Below are 20,769 nucleotides of genomic sequence, written 5' to 3' on the forward strand. Positions count from 1 at the left end.
ATCTGGATGACAGGTTTGGTTTGTTTTAGTGTAAACCCTTAATATGTATGTATTGTAGGAAGCAGCATTAAATGCTATAGGTATGGTTAAAGAATACCTCGATGACAGCTTTATGAAGATGTTGGTTTTACCAAGAGCTAAAGCTTTGTTTTACAAGGCAACTAATGTTAGGGTGAGCACTTTTAACTTGATTTACTCTTAACAAAATTTCATTGGTATAAACGTTTAAGGTTGTTTCTATCATCTTTAGTTTCTTTATGGTCTTAACACTTTCAGGAAAATATATCTTCCCATGTATAATGTGGCTTAATTAGAATTCGTGCGATACTAGTTCAAGATTATTGCTGATTTACATTGTAACAGTGAACCAAGCATTTATACAAAAAAAAACGATGTGTATAGCAGTGTATTGAGAATTTACCACAAAATAGCATTTTTTTTTATTACCATTATCAATTTCTAACAATTTGTAGAACGAATCTTTCAGAGTTATTATCAATTATCTGACAATCTATAAAATGAAGTTTTGACAGGTTTGGTAATATTATGAGGTGAAGATAAATGCTCTGTCTTGTATAGACCATGTTTTGGATAGGTTTTGTGATATTTCAGGTGAAGATAAATGCTCTGTCTTGTATAGACCAGGTTTTAGACAGGTTTTGTAATATTTCAGGTGAAGATAAATGCTCTGTCTTGTATAGACTATGTTTCTAACCGGTTTTGTAATATTTCAGGTGAAGATAAATGCTCTGTCCTGTATAGACCACGTTTTTGACAGGTATTGTTATATTTCAGGTGAAGATAAATGCTCTGTCTTGTATAGACCATGTTTTAGACCGGTTTTGTAATATTTCAGGTGAAGATAAATGCTCTGTCTTTTATTGACCATGTTTTAGACAGGTTTTGTTATATTTCAGGTGAAGATAAATGCTCTATCTTGTATAGACTATGTTTTTAACCGGTTTTGTAATATTTCAGGTGAAGATAAATGCTCTGTCCTGTATAGACCACGTTTTTGACAGGTTTTGTTATATTTCAGGTGAAGATAAATGCTCTGTCTTGTATAGACCATGTTTTAGACCTGTGTTGTAATATTTCAGGTGAAGATAAATGCTCTGTCTTGTATAGACCATGTTTCGACCGGTTTTGTAATATTTCAGGTGAAGATAAATGCTCTGTCTTGTATAGACCATGTTTTAGACCGGTGTTGTAATATTTCAGGTGAAGATAAATGCTCTGTCTTGTATAGACCATGTTTCGACCGGTTTTGTAATATTTCAGGTGAAGATAAATGCACTGTCTTGTATAGACCATGTTTTAGACAGCTTGGACAAGATGACAATTTTAGATGAAGTTTTACCTTTGTTGACTGAGAGTCAGTGCCAGGATGCTAGTATTGTTATCACAATTGTCGGTAAATACTTTCAACAGACCAACTAAGTCTTATATCTGTTTGTATGTTACCGATTGATCATTTTTTATATATATATATTGAGTAACATTTGTCAGTTAATACTTTAATCGGACCAACTTTTTCTTATACTCTGTTTGAATATTATCGAATGATCAATTTATATTGATTTTGAGCCACTGATGTCGGTTACTAGTAATAATTTAAACAGAATCACATTGTCTTTTATCTGTTTGTATGTTAATGAATGACCAATTTCGATATTTTTTAATCACAGTTATCGGTAAATACTTTTCACCATCTTTGTTTTATATCTGTTTGTATGTTATCGACACTAATATACAGTAAAGCGTAGTCATTGATTCTGTTATAGCAATACAGTGTTGAGGACATTATAGTCACCGACTTATATTCTTTGTTATATTTGGTTTCGTATAGGAACTATGTCTGATTGACACTTAATTGTGGTTAAATTCTAGCCTTTTATATTATAAGGATCGTGCTATTTAGCTGTTAGATTCTTGTGTATCACCAGCTTAGTAGCCAGTTCTATCATAAAAAACAGATAGTGTTTTAATTTGTTAAGCAATTTGTGAATCAGCTTCAAATTCTGTCTGGCTTTAGTTTTACTTTAAGTCTTATTTGGTTTTGTCAACGTTTGTATAATTTTTGGGATTTCCAACCATTTTTACCTTGGTTAATGACCGAGGAGACATTAGTTGTCAAAAAATACATGTATTGCAATTGGTACGAGAAATGATCCCAAGAACACAAATGCACTTAATCAAATGCACAGTTCGTTGCCGTTAATTTATTTACCACCAATGAATTACCATGGCAAATTTTAAGACGATTGTTTGTATTTTGCTGTCTCTGGTCAATACATATATTAACTGTAAATGTTGTCTATTCCAGGTATTTATAAGCACCTGTTGAGTGACAGAAAGTTTGGATTAACACATAACCTGATAGCAACTAAAGTGATGCCACCATTAATTCCACAAACTGTCAATCCAGGTCTAACAATGGAACAGGTAAGTTACACTTCGGGAATGACATGAAACACAAAAAACTATCAATTCAGGTCTTACTTAAGAATTTGTAAGTTAAACGTTTTACTCATCATAGCATCCCTGTCAATCATTAACATCGAAAAGGTAATGATATTATATCCGTTGGATCAAAGCACTGGTATATTATATCGTCGTGCAAAGTGCCTAGTATACCCCTGCTCGTCAATTATCTCTGTAGGTACAGAAAACTCATCATAGATAACAGGATTAAATTAAGTATATACACCAGACGCGCGTTTCGTTTACAAAAGACTCATCAGTGACGCTCGAATCCAACAAAGTTGAAAAGGCCAAATAAAGTACGAAGTTGAAGAGCATTGAGAACCAACATTCCTCAAAGTTTTGCCAAATACAGCTAAGGTATTTTATGCCTGGGGCCTTCAAAGTTTTATGAAAAGGAAAGTATCAAACAGCTCTTAAAATCGACCATGCGTGACAATTCGTCATTATAAAGTTTCAGACCAAATATCTTTATCGCTTTTAAAACAGGAGTACAGAATTGGGTACTCTCATCAAAAAATAAAAAATATACCGACACGACGGTGACAAAATAAATGATGTTTTGAAACCAGGTGTAATCCATCTTTTCTACATAAGTCAGGAATAAGACCATTGTTATTCATTCGTTTGATGTGTACGGGTTTTTGATTTTGTCATTTGACTTTTCATTTTGAATTTTCCTCGGAGTTTGGCACTATTTTTTTCTTTGAACGGATTGCCGTGAATTTGCCGTATTTTTTCGACATTTGTTTTTGGCAACATAAGCGCCACCATACTTACAATGATGGTACTCGCCCTGTGGTGATTTATTTTCAAGAAAAGCGTTCTTTGTATTTGTATGTAAGACCAACGAAACATATCATCGCCTCAATTCATGAGTTTTATTATGACCAGTGTGGTCGAATAATGCTACATTCCAATTCGAATTCAACTAGTACACAGTGGACGACACTCTGCTTACTACGTCAAACTGAGATTTAGAGGTTTTGTAATGGAGGACACAATGATAAGCTTTCTGCACGGGATTTAGAGTCAAAGGTTAAAATTACAAATAGAACTGATTGTTGTAGACACTTTTTAAACTATATGTAACACACTTATGTGAATTCGTTGGGTCTTTTTTTTTTTTTTTTTTTTTGCATTTTGCATTTTGTTCTCTTTTAAGGGGTTGTACTTTTTGTGTCTTTTTTCAACATAAAATATATGTTTCTTTCAAGTTTGGAAACACTGAAAATCTCTTTAATGTTTCAGTTTAGTGCTTTAATGGAAGTGTTACGGGAAATGCTAGAACAGATAGATCGGGAAAGAAGGAATAAAATGAAACAAGAATCGGGGTCGCCCCCGACACAAAGGTAAACACAATTTAAGAATTGATTGGTTTGTAAAATTTAGATTAATGCATGACTTTGATTCGAAGGAAATCTTATTTTATTTTCGTGAAAAAAAATGATACTTAAAGTGTATAGCTAAAATATTAGAATTGAACTGATTTTACAAAGTCTACCTGAACAAGAAAAATATATCAGTTAAAGCAAAGTTTACAGTAAAATCAGTTGTTTTATGCATGTTTCTTTACTTTTAGGGGGTCTTTGAATATGCAAAATGGCAAATCAAAGGACGATAAATCAGCGTCACTCGGTAAAAGCTTTTTGTCTGTGGATGGAGCAGTACCGACTGGCATACAGAAAAGTAGAACAGGTATTCTTTTAGTTATAGTATACCTCGGTCGTTTGAAGATATTTGATCAGTGCGCGCTAATTTAGCATTAATATATCAGGAGTCAATAAAAACAAAATGTTCACATTTATTACATTATTTTTATATAATTGTATGTTGGCACGTTTGAAAATGCATGCACTTTTTATTGGTACTTTAAATTTAAGTAGTCAAATTATAGCAGTAATTTAATTATTTAATACTTTTAGTTTCTTGTTGTATGAATGGATATTGCATGATATATAATATTTGTAAAAGTATTTCCGATGTATTTTAAATTATGTTTTATTCTAAAATCTATAGACTACTCTTAACTTTTAATTAACGGTGTCAATGTTCCATGAAGAAAGACAGGTATCTTACGAAATATTTTAACCCATTTTTGCCATAAAAAAGTGATTCATAAAATATTTTAACAGGGTCTTTACAACTACCCCTTCCGCCAACAATCAACATACAAGTGCCATCAGGTAACCCGTATGTAGATGAACTGTTGTCTATGGCGTCGTTGTTAGACTAGGAAAAAAGCATGACACAGGAATATGTATTCAATACGAATTATTCATAATGAACGAAAATCAAATTTCAAAGCAGTTATTCAACAGGGCAAAACAGTCTATCATTAGTATTCGATTAAAAGCTACAAATTGTTTATTTTGGATAGAATATTCACTAAAAGAAAAACAAAAAAGTAATGTGATTTAAAATTTTAATCAAAATTAATCCTTCTTGCTTTTTTTCAAAGTGACGAAAACAATTCCAGTAGGTGTTGTTACAGTATTGTGTTATCTAAACCACCGTGATATAGATGTCAATGGGCATCCATATTGTAATATAAATACGCATGTTTAAATTATGATATACAGGTATAAATCATAATTCATCATGTCAGTCAAAACACTGGCAAATGATGGTTGTCTTAAGATTTTAATTTATTTTGAAATCTAGTTTCAAATGCGGCTATTTGCATTTCATATTACAAACTTTTATCTGTTTCACAATTTCTGGTAAGAGAAAAACATGTATCGATAAATGGTTATATAAGGACTATGACTTAGATTTAAAACCAATTTTCTAGTAGCAGATGAACTTTTTCAACTGATTTTTATAGTTCGTTCTTATGTTGTACTGTAAAACCACTGTCCCAGGTTAGGCGGAGGGTTGGAATTCCGCTAACATGTTTAACCCCGCCACAATATTTATGTATTTGCCTGTCCCAAGTTAGGCGCCTGTTATTCAGGGGTTGTCGTTTGTTTATGTGTTACATATTTGTTTTTCGTTCATTTTTTTTATATAAAAATAAGCCGTAAGTTTTCTCGTTTGAATTGTTTTACAATGTCATATCGGAGCCTTTTATGGCAGATTATGCGGTATAGGCTTTGTTCGTTGTTGAAGACTGTACGGTGAACTATAGTTGTTAATGTCTGTGTCATTTTGGTCTTTTGTGGACAGTTGTCTCATTGGCAATCGAACACATCTTCTTTTTTATATTGTTGACAAGCATTGGTTTTCCCGTTTGAATGGTTTTGCACTAGTAATTTTGGGGCCCTTTATAGCTTGTTGTTCGGTGTGAGCCAAGGCTCCGTGTTGAAGGCCGTACTTAAACCTATAATGGTTTAATTTTTAAATTGTTATTTGGATGGAGAGTTGTCTCATTGGCACTCACACCACATCTTCCTATATCTATTCACTCTTTTGCATCGAAGTAAAATCTAAGGACCAATTTTTGAAGATGATGTTGAGAATTCCTAAAAGCAATTGCAAACAATAGAACATATATTAAATTTTGAATGAAATAACATAAAATAATGTGTGTTGAGTATAATTGGTAATGCAAAACTTATTTTTATAAAGTTTTATTTCTTTTTATCGTTAGAGTTGTTCCTCTTGGCATTTCCACTCGACATTTACTAGATATGCGATTTAAGACTAATATAAATTTACTGTCAATGTTGGAGGTCATTATCTAGAACGACCAATAAAGGAAACAAAAGCAAACCGCTGTTCAACGTCATAATTCCATGAAGCAAAAACAAATCCTTGTAGCACACTGAACCCGATAGAGACACAACAGAACAATAGAAACACTAAACGATAACAAAGGCAAACGTCAACATACATAGCAAAGAACTGTGGATAACAATAGCCATTTTCTGACTCGGTACACGACATTTTAAGAACAAAATGGTGGGTGGAACATTGTTTGATCATATGGCAATGTTAAAAATACCGATACAATGACAACCGTTTTGAAGTTTTGAAAACAGGAAATTTATAAAAATGACCACAGTATTTATATTCATGTCAGCACCGAACTGTTGACTACTGGGCTGGTGAAACCCTCTGGGACGAAACGTCCACCAGCAGTGGCATCGACCCAGTGGTATTTATATGAACAAGATAAAGATATAAAAGAAAGGTGTGTAAATGTTTCGCAAACTGTAGTAGACAAGATGAAGAATGATTGGAAACCAAGATGATTCATCAAGACTGCAAGACGTTTCCCTAACACAAATTGATATAAATATATCAATTGTTTCATCCATTTTTAATGTGTTAGTAAATATTTTGTCTGGTCGGAGATGTTTGTTTCCGTAGCTTTATTTTTATATACTTCTGACATTTTCTTTGAGTTTTAAAATGTCTTCTTTTGGAACATTTACCCTAACCTATTTACAATTTTACGTTATTTGACTTACAATTGATGGAGGATGTAAACATAAGTATTTTTTCATTTGCGACTCAGGTTCATGGATCCTTTAGCTGTTTTTTCCGGGTACCTGTTTTCGTTTTTTCGTTTGTTTTGTTTGGTCTATTTACACCATATTATATGTATATAATATAGGCAACACTAGTATACACGTTTTAAAAGTCATAAACCGATTGAGATAAAACAGATCCGGGTTACAAACTAAAATCTAGGGAAGAACATCAATTGAAAAACGATACAAAAAAACAACAGGAACACTGAATGGCAAGAAAAACAAACGCCAACACACATAAAAAAGATTTATTAGATGGGATCCTTTAGCTGTTTTTTTCCGGGTACCTGTTTTCGTTTTTTCGTTTGTTTTGTTTGGTATGTCTTAACAATATCCTGGTTGAGTTCGTTAATCGTGCACTTTTCTTTGTGTTTGCTTTTGTTTGTGTACTGTTTTGTTGATGTTTTGTTTGTCTATGCACATGCTTTTACACTTTGTGGCCTTGTGTCGTCCTCTGGATTGCTATAACTGATGCCTCTTGTCATGTCTTCAGAAAAGGATTCATTTAAATTTGTTTCTCTTTTTATGAATATTGTATTCATAGAAGCCTATGATTAGAGAAATAAACACAAAAGGTATAAAAGGATACCAAAGCAATATATATAACCATCAAACATACAACACCATGAGTCATAAGAGAGAAAACTATGTAATCAAAAGGTGTGTCAATACAGCAGAAACAGTATGACCAAAAGAGTCAAAACAGGAAAGCAATGACTAACACAAACAATTTTAACAGAGTGAGATTGATTCTTGGTTATTGAAGTAGTTAGATTATGAAGTACGCAATGTCAGGTTATATAAACCGTAGCAATTTGAAACCGTAGATTAACTAGTATCTTTAAAAAATATAAAAAGTAATACGTTAACATTTGTATACTTAGTACGCCCGAAGCACTTGCCTCGATTTACTTTCATCAGAACAGCTCAATGCCAACATTTCAAATGCGAGGGTATTGAATTAACGTAACACATAAAGAATCTTGGGACCCCAAAGAATTGTCAAATTTGAAAAAGGTCGACATTGCCAGAGGGAGTTGGAACCTTATCTTATTGTAGATGATTTCTAACAGTTTACCTGAACAGCAGGTAATTATATCGTTAATTTTTATTTCAGTACCCAGCAGTCCAAATCTCAGTGGAAAATTATTGGTAAGTTTTAAAGAAAAATATCATAGGCTTTGAATTGGAAACAAAATTAACAGATAAGACGTTTTAATTCAATATTCCTGTCTACTGATCTGTACGGGAAGTGAAGTATCAATAAGTATGTATTAAGAGTTAAAATGCAAATTAAACAAACACTGATTTGTTAGTAAGGACTAATTTTTCAAATGATGTTGAGAAGATAAAAGTTACTATGGCTACGGTTTAAGAAATTACATAACAAAATGTTGCAATATTAAACATATGCACAGATAGTATTGAAATTACAATGTAAAAGATGATTATACGCATGTAATTTCAGTCGCAGTTCTTTTTGGATATTACATAAAAAGATAAATAAATGGTTAAATATTTTGTAATTATTTTCTCCTTTTTTATATTCTAATTCCAGGATGAAAAACAGTTGTCGGTTATAGATACATCAGAACAGCAGCGGAAGTTTAGTCTGATTCCTCCAGTTGGTGCTACTCCTGGTATCAGTCTAATTGCCGATGAAAGTCCCTGCTCTGACCGCCCTCGCCGTCCAAGTACACAAAGTTTGGGACAGTATTCATTTCCAGTAAGTTGGTTCTATGATGCCCGACGAGGATCTTATGAATCACGGCAATCGTCTGATAAATCCCGACGCCCTAGTACGCACAGCGTGGGTATATTACCCATATCCATGTTCGGGGAAGGTGGACAAAAAGAGAGAAAACCTAGCACACATAGTCTTGGAATAATGCCAATAGGTGGTATTGATGACGATCACTTTTTCATCGATTGCAGACATCGACGCCCAAGCGCAGGGCCATTCATCACGCCCGTAAGTCCGCCGCAGTGTATGTGTGGAACGCATTTAATTGGTTGATGGATGGCTATATGCAGATGTAGTATTGCGCATGACTATGTTTTGACATTGAAGTCTGAAGACCCATATTTAATCACCTCTGTTACCCTTTCCATTCTTGTGTCGTTTACCCTTGTCGTGGGTTCCCTTACTATAGACAATCGCATCATCACTGTCATTATTCACCTTCTATGTGCAATTGTATTTTCATTTAAGCTCCTCTCAGCATGATAATACGTGTATATTGCAGGTATCAACAAAGGTTATATGTGAGATTTTATTCCTGTAATGTGTACAACAGCAATGTGTGTATATCTAGAAATATCTATTGATTAATCATCTGTATCATAATACCAAAATATTTTGATAAATATATTAATAATTCTACTACATTAATGTCACCTGGTCGGGAGAGGTTTGTCAAAGGTAGCAAACGGAGTTATGAATGACCTTGACATTTCATTATTTGATATTCATGCTCAGTACACACAGTCCGACTTTTATAGTCAACTCGATTAGGTGAAATTTATTGCATCACAAGTCATATCATATATTGAGTACTCGTAAAATCTTTTTGAACCTTTATGATTCACATTAGCAGCAGTTTAACTGTAAGTATTACATAACCTCACAGCAGAGCCACAGAGCAACATGTCGGTCTCTACTGTAAAAACTATTTCTCAACTGGAAGCAACAATCAGCGCAAAAGCCATCATCTCTAAATGTTAAAGTCGGCATGACTAGTTAAATGATATGTTTCAAACGTCTTTGAATGTTTGATGTGCTGTATACATAAATCGTCTTTATTGAGACAGCTTTCGGGTAAACCTCATGTAATATTATATAGCCTACTCTATACTTATTTCATAGCAATTAAAAGTAAATATAGTATACTGTAAAATATTTCACCTAAGATTTTTAGTCAAAACATTTTAAAATGTACTGATACATACTGACCATTTCCCATATCTTCAATATTGTAGGAATTTGATAGAAGAGGAAGCAAAAATAGCTTGTTCGGAATGGGTGATGCTATGAAAGGCGGTCAGCGTCGAGCAAGCTTTCAAGCATTGGGTGAAAGCGTTGTAAGTCATTTATCCATGTCTTATAGTCACCGTCAGCTGAAATTCGTAGCGGTTATCGGTAAAAATAATCTTAACTATCAATCACTCGTCATATAGTTTTTCACATTCTATTCATAAATCGCATAAGGAAAAACAACTACTGACCTACCTTGGAAAATGTGAAGGTCAGGATTATTACAGTGCGATCACTTAAAAGGTAGGTCAGTAGTGGTTTTCCTTTTAACGATTTATGAATGGAATATGAAAAAACTATATCTCGAGTGAACACGATTAATAGTTTAGATTATTTTTACCGATACCTGCTACGAATTTCAGCTGACGGCGACTATAATGGTCTAATTACACCATAGTATATGTATATAATATAGGCAACACTAGTATACACGTTTTTAAAAGTCATAAACCGATTGAGATAAAACAGATTCTGGTTACAAACTAAAATCTAGGGAAGAACATCAATTGAAACACGATACATAGGAACAACAGGAACACTGAAGTGCAAGAAAAACAAACGCCAACACACATAAAAAAGAATTATTAGATAATAACTGCCGTATTCTGGACTTGGTACATGACATTTTTAAAAAAAATATGGGGGTTGAACCTGGTTTAATGACTAGCCGAACCTCTCACTCAAAAACATCGCTAAAATAACAACACTATGTGACAGAAATACAACAAACAAATAATAAATAATCGACACAACATGCAAACTGCAGCACAGCAATGAACATATTATATCAACGACAGACACCACAGAATAATACAATCAGACACGCGCTTACGTAACTAACATGAAAAATCTCAAACTTTATACAATTTTTTTCACAATACTCGTCCAAACAATTTCCATGACAATGATGAGAAAATGTGTTAAAACTGTAACATTATTAGAGCATATACATTTGAGATGAATGAAACATGAAAAAATGGTTGTATATGTGTTTATGGTTTCATTGAAAGGATATTTTACTATACAGCAAATACGTCGCAATATGAAATAAACAATTTAAATGATCAAAAGCAGATTTAACGACTGTTGCCTTTGTTGTAATGATAAGAAAATGTACTTTTTAAAAAAGCCAGGTATCTGTAATGAGTTTTTGTGAAAGATAAAAACTGAAAATAAAAGTTTGAGAGTGAAAACAGAATAATGGAATCATGAAGGCTAAGTTTTAAAAATTCCGTGGGTTTAAATTGTTTTATCTCTATTACTTCTTTTTCATTCGTATGTACTTTGTAAAGTCAATAATGATCAATTTAATTGTTTTTGAAAAAAAAATAAAAAAAAGGAATTATCTGCTATACAAATTTCTATTTCAGATGCACTTTTTCTCCAGTAAATAGACAATTTAAACTTTGATGAAAGATGAAATGTGATGGTGCTATTATATTGCCTTTACTATTGTTTACCCTTTGATCAGCACTATCAGATTCTGTTTGATGAGACTTAATGAATGTTGATTGGAAGTGATATGTTTTATACTAATGTGGCTTGTCAGTGTTGTTGTTTTCTCGTGTAAACAATCTACTATCTATATATATATTTAAAACATACGAGATTCATTTTACTTTTATGAAAAATTAAATAATATGAAAAAACTATATTGTGAGAATTTTATGACAAAGTTGTTTAATATGAAGACAAACGTCTAAATGTACGGTTGCAAGTGTACATCTACAAATGAATATCGATCACAGCATTCACCAAACTCTAAATAGTTTTGCCCTTGAACTGTAATTGCCCTTGATCTCAGACGTTTGAAGTCATAGACAATTCTGATATTCTCTTGACTTATAGTAATGGTAACAAATTGGCTTCTCATGACGTATATTCATGATGCATTAATACCTTCTCTTGACGTGTAATTATGGTGAATTATGATCCTCTCTTGACATACATCATGGTGAAATATTGGCTCCTGTTGACTTGTAATCTTGGTGATGTATAATCTTACTTTGACGTGTAGTCGGGGTGGTTTATTTTATTCTTTTGGAGTGTAGTTATGGTGAAATATTTGCTTTTGCTGGTGTGTAGTCATGGTGAATTATAACCTTCTCTTGACGTGTAGTCATGGTGAAATATTATCTTTCGTTGATGTATAATCATGGTGATGTATAATCTCCGTTTGACGTGAAGTCGGGGCGGTGTATTTTCCTCTCTTGACATGTATTCAGGATGAAATTGTGGCTTCTGTTGACGAGTAGTCATGGTGATTCATTATCTTCTTTTGACGTGTAGTAATATTGAAATATTAACTTCTGTTGACGTGAAATTATGGTGATGTATTATCTTTTTTGACGTGTAGTCACAGTGATGTATAATCTTCTTTTGACGTGCAAACATAGTGGCCAATTGTCTTCACTTGACGTGTAGATGAATTGTCATCTGTTGTGATTATAAAATCCCCATATCTATGTGTAGTTAAAGGACTCGGCTCCCCATCGATCCTGGTAGCCATCGTCTGCAGGCGCGCGGCGCTCATGATATTAGTAAAATTTATAGAAAACTTATTTCTGTTTGATCAGGTAACATCAAAATGGAAGCTTACTTTCCTTTCTGTCTTGGCTATCTTTTTCTGTTTGTTTTTCTTTATTCTAACCTTATCAAAAGCCGCCCGGTACGATTCAATACGAGACAAAGATTTAGGAGAAATCGCTGGTAGCCGGACTCTACCATCTTTGTCCAAGTGGTTATCATTCCCTTTTGAAATGTTGTACTGACTCATTGTGCGCCGGTCGCTATTTTCTAAGTCCCGTATTCTACATTGTTGTTGAAACCAGACGTCGTTCAGTATACTATCACACTTGTCACGTGTCGTGTTGTAGGCATACGACTCACAATCCAACTTCTCCTCTATACTTTTCCTATGTCCTAAAATTAGAGGAGGTCTTAAAAGGTGGTGTTACATGTAGATGATATGGAAATAATTTGGTTAACCTGCTTACTACAATTATATAATGCACATATATTTATAATCCCCCCTATTGCTCATACATTTACAATCACTTATTGCATTATATGTAAATTTATTTTGAATAACAGATGACTGAAGTTATCGGGAACCACAAGAAATATTTGCCAAAGAAACTACGAGTTCCTGGTGCAAAATATCACACATAAAAATGTAGTGTTACAAAACAAATCGCTTTTTTCTCTTTGGTGAGTATTCTTGCGTGTGCTTGTCCTGTATTTATGTCACGTAGTGTTGTCAAATCAGCGATATTGTTTATCATTTCTAAATACGAAGTAAGCGGGAGATTTGGCTAGCAATAAAACCAGGTTCAACCCACCATTTTTCTCCATTTCATGTACCAAGTCAGGAATATGGCAGTTGTTATCAAATAGTTAGTTTCTATGTATGCTGCCGTTTGTTTTTGTTGCACTTCAGAGTTCCGTTGTATCTTTGTTTTCCTTTTATAGTTGATGTGTTATCGTCGGTTTAAGTTTGAAACCTAGATTTGTTTTCTCTCGATCGGTTTAAGTCTTTTGAATTGTGGAATACGAAAGTTGCATTTATTCATTGTGTTGTGTATTAAGGGGGCTCGAGGGCATCAACCATTTTTTTTTTCGAACGTAGGATTTCTCTATATTTTCCTATAAATGAACTTTGTTTTATACTTAATAAAAAAATGAAAAAAAATGGGTCACCATTCATTTAAACTGACAATCTGCCTTCGAAAGAAGCATACATTTTTGTTAAATTACCTGTTTTCTGTTGAACTAATAGGAGCTTATATCGAAATAAAAAAAGAACTAAATTACAGAAATCACCCAAATTTTACAATAACTTAGTTTAAGTACAGCTTAATTGAAATGATAATAAAAGATATAGGTTACCGATGAGGTAAAGGTAATTCAATTTTAATGCAAAAAAAAAAAAAATTGCACCAAAGGGAGATAATTTGGAGCTTTTTCAATAATATATACATTTTAAAAGTCATCTTGGACCAACACGAATTGTTTTTGTGAATGATTTTTGTTCCATATGATAAAGTAACAATTGATAAAGTAATTTATAAAGTTTGAACTGAAAAAAAAAGTTGTTTTATTCTGAAATTTTTATACCCGCGAGCCTCCTTAAGGGAATTTATTCATTTTTAAAAATCAAAAAATTATATTGTCCCTAGGGAAACTAGTCAAGTGTAATAGATGAATAAATTTTACGGAATTATTTTTGGTGTCTGTATATGGCAGAGGTATAAGAGGAGGTTAAGGTAGCAATACACAGTTAGAAGTTTAGTTTCGAATTATGGCCACGGTGATTTTTTTATGGACCTATGGGCGGTACGGATATTTTAATATGAAAGTTTTTGTACAACAAAATTGATTTTTAGATAATTTAAGAATAATATAGCCTTTTCAGTGGGTTTATATAACATTAAGATTGTTTTTAGCATGTTTTATTGGCCATTTATCTGTTTAACAGTCCGTATTATCCTATCCGTACCGCCCATAATTGAAGAATAAAAATAGCCTTTTTTTTAGTGGGTTTAAATGAACATTAAGATTGTTTTTAGAATGTTTTATAGGCCATTTATCTGTTTTACAGTCCGTATTATTTTATCCGTACCGCCCATAGGTCCATAAATTATTGTAGTGTTGGCAAATATTTTGCGCTCGATCTTTTCAATTCAATTTTATGGAAAAACGAGTAGAAACGCATATAATTCTGTTTTTTACCACTTAATAAATATAAACATATGGTTTCAGGAAAGGTATTGATTGAAATTTTCCTTTGGACCAAATTTTGGAGACTTTTGTGACATGTTCATTCCCTTTTTTGCCATATTTTGTATCAAAGAAATGCAGATTGTTGCCATGGACACACCTAAAAGGGATAATATTTCACCATTATGACCATTGAAATCAAATCTATGGAAGATTCTTGTTCTTTAAATATATACATGCATAACACAAATATTAAGTTTTATTTGTTAGAAAGGAGGGGGAAGAGGGTGTTTAAAAATTATGAGTGTCAATTTTAAGTTTTTTTTCCTAACTGGGTATTGCTATCTTAAACATGCTAATGTTTTGGTACCACGACGTCTTATTTTACTGAACTAGTACTCATTTTTGTTTACGGACCAGATGAGGTTGTAATTCAGTGGTTGTCGTTTGTTTATGTGTTACATATTTGTTTTTCGTTCATTTTTTTAAATAAATAAGGCCGTTAGTTTTCTCCTTTGAATTGTTTTACATTGTCTTATCGGGACCTTTTATAGCTGACTATATTTGGTATGGGCTTTGCTCATTGTTGAAGGCCATACGGTGACGTATTATTGTTGATGTTTGTGTCATTTTGGTCTTTTGTGGATAGTGGACAGTTGTCTCATTAGCAATCATACCACATCTTCTTTTTTATATTCGCATCCGTGTGCAGGATGTTCTCGCTGTGTTAAAGAGCCATTGGTGACCTTCGACTGTTTGGTAAGAGCCATTGGTGACCTTCGACTGTTTGGTAAGAGCCATTGGTGGCCTTCGACTGTGTTAAAGAGCCATTGGTGGCCTTCGACTGTTTGGTTTTTTTTCTCTTTGGTCAGGTTGTTGTCTTTTGACACATTTCCCAATTCCGTTCTCAATCTTATGAAAGGAAAAATGTCAAAAACAGAAAGTTAACAGACAACATTGTGTTATAATCTTTATCACTATAAAAAAAAAATGGCAATAATGAAAAACAAAATTGCGTATAGAGAAGCTCATAGGCATAATTGAAAGACAAGAATGCCATTTTTTTTTTACCGTATGATAATAACACATGGCGGATGTAAGCTATATAACTAATCCATCTTTCTGGTTACAAAAATAAACAAGAGAGAGATAACCACTTATGGAAGAAAGAAAAAATATCTTCCTCGAAAAAAACAGCAATATAAAACTTTCAATGATAAAGTAGTCTCGTCTTTGACAGTGACAGAGTATACAGAAAAATGCATGGTGTTTTTGTCGGACACTGTATGCTTGGTAGCTGTCTAATTGACGTTCATCAGTCGGTTTCTTGCACTTTTGTTCGTACACATTCAATTACAATAGCTTTTATGTCTTTGATTTCAAAAGATCATTGTCTGCTATCAAAAAGATTGTTTAAGATGTCTATTGATTCTGTCGTTTCCTGGTGCATTAAGCAGTTGCATCAGTCTTTGTATTCATCAAGTTTGCATATTCATTAGTATATCGAGTGGTTTTTTTTAAAGATACATCAATTATTACAACGACAATTGGCTCAGATTAATCCGAATATTAAAGAGTGAATTTATATGTCTATATATGCTTTTTCACCCAATTATTTTATGTACGTCGATTTGAAAGAAAAGAAAAAGTGCTTCAACCGCTGACATTTTTTTTCTATATATATGCTGAAATTTAAATTCATTATATCTTTTAGGTGTCAGACCACCAATTACCCCCTCCAATATTTAACGGACAATACATAGTGTATTTGATGTCATTAGATATAGAAGATGTGGTGTGAGTGCCAATGAGACAACTCTCCATCCAAATAACAATTTAAAAAGTAAACCTTTACTAACATGTTTAACCCAGCCATATTATTTATGTATGTGCATGTACCAAGTCAAGGAACACAAGCTCGAACTTTATGTCGCAAAATGATTTTTGAGGGAATGGTACTCATTTGAATAAGATATGTTTTTTATTTGTCCTAGGTTTTGAATGAAACGAGAGGCTTGCCGAGACGAAAGTGACACGGGTTGGTGTTGTGTAATTACAGGACAATGAACGGGTATTCCGCACACAGCTTCTTTTATGACTAAGTCATTTAACTTAGAAAAACGTAAAATCAACCTAAATAGTGTACTTCTTTCAGTTTTTCTTTTTCTTTATAGCCATGTTTTCGGTTTATAAGTTTGAAGGTTCCTTTGATATCTTTCACCTCTCTTTCAATACTAGTATTTAGAATCAATTTCCTTAGAATAGATATCAGGTATACAATTAAGCAAAGATAAGATAAAGAGAGATCATTCCCTTTTCACAATGCTTGTATCCATCATGTTTCATCTTCCATTTGAAGATGAACTATCAAAAAGTACGGATATCGCGCTGATCAAAAATTGATATTTGTAATCTCTTTCTTTATTACAAACAAGATTGAAGCTTTGTTTAAACATTTTCGATTGGTCTTATATTTGAATTCGATGAAAACCAATCATTTCGAATGGATTTTTTACCTCGTCTACCGGATTTTCAGTACATTTCTGCTGTAATTAACACACCAAAAGAAATCATATCAAAGAAGCTAACATATTACAATGGTCTTTAATATAATTTGTCTATGAAACTCTTTTTGGTTGAATTTATTATTCAAATATAAAAGAATAGCAATAAATATCAATGTACGAACTAATTAAGAGGACTTGGTTCTCTCCAATGAATCATACTTAGAATGCTAGCTTTGTTGATTTTTTATTGTTTTAGGGTGTGTTTTTATGTAAAAAATGTTATGATTTTATAGACAGCACCTTTAATAAAGAACATAGTAATACCGGTTTTAAAACGTTTTCGTGTATTACTGCGTTTGCGCTAAATGTAGATATATTAGGATTATACTGGATGACGATAATAGGTCGTCATATTAGAATATGATTTTATAGACAGCGCATTCAATAAAGAACATACTAGTAAAACTGTTTTTGAAACGTTTTGAAAAAAATATTTTAAATCGTTAGTACAATGCCTTTTACTATCAGAGGGGACGGTATCAAATACATGTATATTACATTTGTGGTGATTTTCAAAACTTTTTTGTATTATTTTAAAAAAATGTGCATTGTCACAACTGATAGTTCCTTTTATAAGTGTGATTATAAGGTTTTTATTGGTAGTAATTCATTTCCAAGAGTGTTGATTATAAACTCCATGTGATAAGGCTTCTTTGGTTATAATTTACCTCAAATAGCTGAAATGACTTTATGTGTAGATATATATGTCGACAGTTTACCACTAATGAAAGTCAATTGCACCGTAATAAAGTTTCTATAAAACTATTCTACAATTAAATGTAACAAGATTTCTATGTTTGTAGCTCACCTCTTAGCGATGTTATTTCAATGTGCATTGCTTTCAGTTGTCGTCTGCATTCTGCTGGAGTCAGTTTATCCCAATCAACGTCAGCAGGAAGTTTGAACTGGCCCTGTTTTAACTTCTGTCTTTCGGTCTTCATCTCTTTAATCTGCTCACGTAACATCCGGTTATGTAAAAGCTGGTAAGCATACCTGAAATTTAAAATAATATTACTTCCGTCTTGTAGGGGCAAACTGTATAATTTTTTCAAAGAACAGTCATTTAAGTTGTTTTCGGCATACTTATTATCATTTCTAACACAAAGAGTCGATATAGAAACAAAATTAAAAAAAACTACCATTAGCAGAAAAGCTAAAGGAATAAATTCCCACAAGCATGTTAACCTATACCCTGACACTTTCCTTTTACAGAAAGTTCCAAAATGTCTTTCAATGAACTGGGAAATAGAGAGAAAAACAGTTGTAGAAATATAATTATAAGGATTTCACACATAACCTGAAAAATAAATTGACACACTTCGTAAAATTGTCAGTCTTGTCAATCATGATTTTGTAAAATGTAGGAGAAAAAAATATATACATGTATGTACATTCAAAATATGGGCTATTTAAGTAATACAATTTCAAACACCGAATTAAACTGGAATCAGCTTGTATTACGCCACACTCAAACTCTATGAACAAAGTAAAGCAGTCAGTCGAAAAGATTGAATAACCGGTTATATATGTTGGCCGTTTGCAGTTTGAAGGCAAACTTAAAATGATTCTAAATATAAATTTACAAGCCCATATGTGATAACTAACAATGATTTGGCGTGGAAGTAATATAACGCTTTCAATCTTTAACTTACATAGTTTGATTTAAAAAAAAATAAAAAAGATGTAAAGAAAATTGGTATAAATATATTGACCGTATCCCAATGACATTGGTAAGAATGGTATAAATATATTGACCGTATCCCATTATTGCTAGCAGAACTGCTCCTGTTTCAAAAGTATCGATAAAATCAAAACTTTCTTCTATAACTAAAATGCTCAAAACTTAAAAATTTGAAAGCCAGGGATATATTTAACCCCGTCACATTCTGTATGTATGTGCCTGTCCCAAGTCAGGAGCCTGTAATTCAGTTATTGTCGTTTGTTTATGTGTTCAATATTTGTATTTTTTATTGATTTTTTGTACATAAATAAGGCCGTTAGTTTTCTCGTTTGAATTGTTTTACCTCGTCATTTCGGAGCCTTTTGTATATGTCTATTCGGTATGGGCTTTGCTCATTGTTAAAGGCCTTACGGTGACCTATAGTTTTTTTTTAATTTCTGTGTCATGTTGGTCTCTTGTGGAGAATTGTCTCATTGGCAATCATACCACATCTTCTTTTTTATGTATAAATCCGTATCCACCTTAATATCAGATCAAACGTGATCTAAGACAATATCCTATCACATTAAAGGTTAACTAATAGTCGCCGTCAGCTGAAATTCGTAGCGGTTATCGGTAAAAATAATCTTAACTATCAACCGCGTTCTCTCGAGATATAGTTTTTCTCATTCCATTCATAAATCGCGAAAAGAAAAACCACTACTGACCTACCTTTTAAGTGATCGCACTGTAATAATCCTGACCTTCACATTTTCCTGAATGTTTTCCATTGTAATTCCGCCATCTTCGTTTCTATGAGGATCATTTGTTTACATGTGAAATTCGTCATTTACGCAGTTTCCTGAAATGTTCTTTTCATTGATGTGATACGGTTTCCCGCCCTATGCAAATGTTATGAAATTGAACTCCAGGGGAACACTTCCGGAAAAAACAATGGCGGATTCCACCATTCAAAATAGTCTTGGAAAATGTAAAGGTCAGGATTATCACAGTGCAATCACTTAAAAGGTAGGTCAGTAGTGGTTTTTCTTTTTGCGATTTATGAATGGAATGTGAAAAACTATATCTCGAGTGAACGTGGATGATAGTTTAGATTATTTTAATTGATAACCGCTACGAATTTTAGCTGACGGCGACTATATGCCTGAAGGAGATACATGTACCTTGTTTTCCATGTTCCTCCTGAATCCACTTCAGATTCTATTTTAAAGCTGTCCTCAAATTCTTCGATCATATCATCCCAATCTCTGGTAGATTGTAGCAGATCGACTGTCAGTGCTTTCTCTTTCTCTATCTCATTTTGTATATCGGATATAGACCGATTACATACGCTTTTGATTCGCTTGTCCATAGTCGACGGTATAATGTAAACACGCTGCTGCAATGTCGACGTTACTATGGCGTTACTATAGAATGACTATGACGTCACCCAAGCATTGTCCGTAATATGTATGAAATCCTTACCGGTAAAAAAAATATCAAAAGCCGCGTACATCGTGTTCTATTTTATTTATTTGGATTATAAGACGGAGAGAAAGATTATTCAGATATTTGACAGAGAAAAAAATGATCGTCCTCTAAAAAGTAATTCAAAGAAGGACGAAAGATACCAGAGGGACAGTCAAACTCATAAATCGAAAATAAATTGACAATGCCATGGCTAACAATGAAAGAGACAAACAGACAAACATTAGTTCACATGCCACAATAAAGAAAACTAAAGAATAAGCAGCACGGACCCCAAACATTCAAATGGAATAACGTAGTCTGTTTTCTGCTCTTAAGTCGGGTTGTTGTCTCTTTTTC

General features: G+C 33.0%; 2 protein-coding genes across 5 annotated transcripts in view; one reads left to right on the forward strand and one right to left on the reverse strand.

Annotated features, from left to right (window-relative positions):
* The window catches only part of LOC134697736 (SCY1-like protein 2), an 81,238-nt gene extending 69,640 nt beyond the window's left edge, over positions 1-11,598 (forward strand). The window contains exons 12-21 of one of the 4 annotated variants that reach the window (XM_063560030.1): positions 81-172; positions 1,282-1,414; positions 2,327-2,445; positions 3,736-3,836; positions 4,067-4,182; positions 4,620-4,670; positions 8,080-8,114; positions 8,521-8,934; positions 9,942-10,043; positions 11,367-11,598. In XM_063560030.1, coding sequence (XP_063416100.1) covers positions 81-172; positions 1,282-1,414; positions 2,327-2,445; positions 3,736-3,836; positions 4,067-4,182; positions 4,620-4,670; positions 8,080-8,114; positions 8,521-8,934; positions 9,942-10,043; positions 11,367-11,390 — 1,187 coding nt within the window. In that variant the 3' untranslated portion in view covers positions 11,391-11,598. Of the gene's footprint in view, positions 1-58; positions 173-1,281; positions 1,415-2,326; positions 2,446-3,735; positions 3,837-4,066; positions 4,183-4,619; positions 4,671-8,079; positions 8,115-8,520; positions 8,935-9,941; positions 10,044-11,366 lie in introns of all 4 variants that reach the window. The other 3 variants (XM_063560023.1, XM_063560046.1, XM_063560038.1) reach the window with 3 other exon arrangements.
* On the reverse strand, positions 11,598-20,351 carry LOC134697766 (uncharacterized). Its single transcript, XM_063560057.1, has 3 exons — positions 20,127-20,351; positions 18,091-18,275; positions 11,598-12,918 (listed from the first exon to the last, which is right to left on the reverse strand). The coding sequence occupies exons 1-3, from the start codon at positions 20,312-20,314 to the stop codon at positions 12,569-12,571; spliced, it is 723 nt and encodes a 240-aa protein (XP_063416127.1). The 5' UTR covers positions 20,315-20,351; the 3' UTR covers positions 11,598-12,568.
* Between the last annotated feature and the right edge of the window lie 418 nt (positions 20,352-20,769).

The sequence above is a fragment of the Mytilus trossulus genome, chromosome 1 (genome assembly GCF_036588685.1).
Source record: "Mytilus trossulus isolate FHL-02 chromosome 1, PNRI_Mtr1.1.1.hap1, whole genome shotgun sequence".
Lineage (NCBI taxonomy): Eukaryota > Metazoa > Mollusca > Bivalvia > Mytilida > Mytilidae > Mytilus > Mytilus trossulus.

Excerpts from the sequence above, each read along its gene's own strand:
- LOC134697766 (XM_063560057.1), bottom strand. The coding sequence starts at position 20,314 with ATGGACAAGCGAATCAAAAGCGTATGTAATCGGTCTATATCCGATATA. Across the intron at positions 18,276-20,126 it reads GGAGGAACATGGAAAACAAG|GTATGCTTACCAGCTTTTAC; the intron begins GTACATGTATCT and ends TTTAAATTTCAG. Across the intron at positions 12,919-18,090 it reads TGAAATAACATCGCTAAGAG|GACATAGGAAAAGTATAGAG; the intron begins GTGAGCTACAAA and ends CTCTAATTTTAG.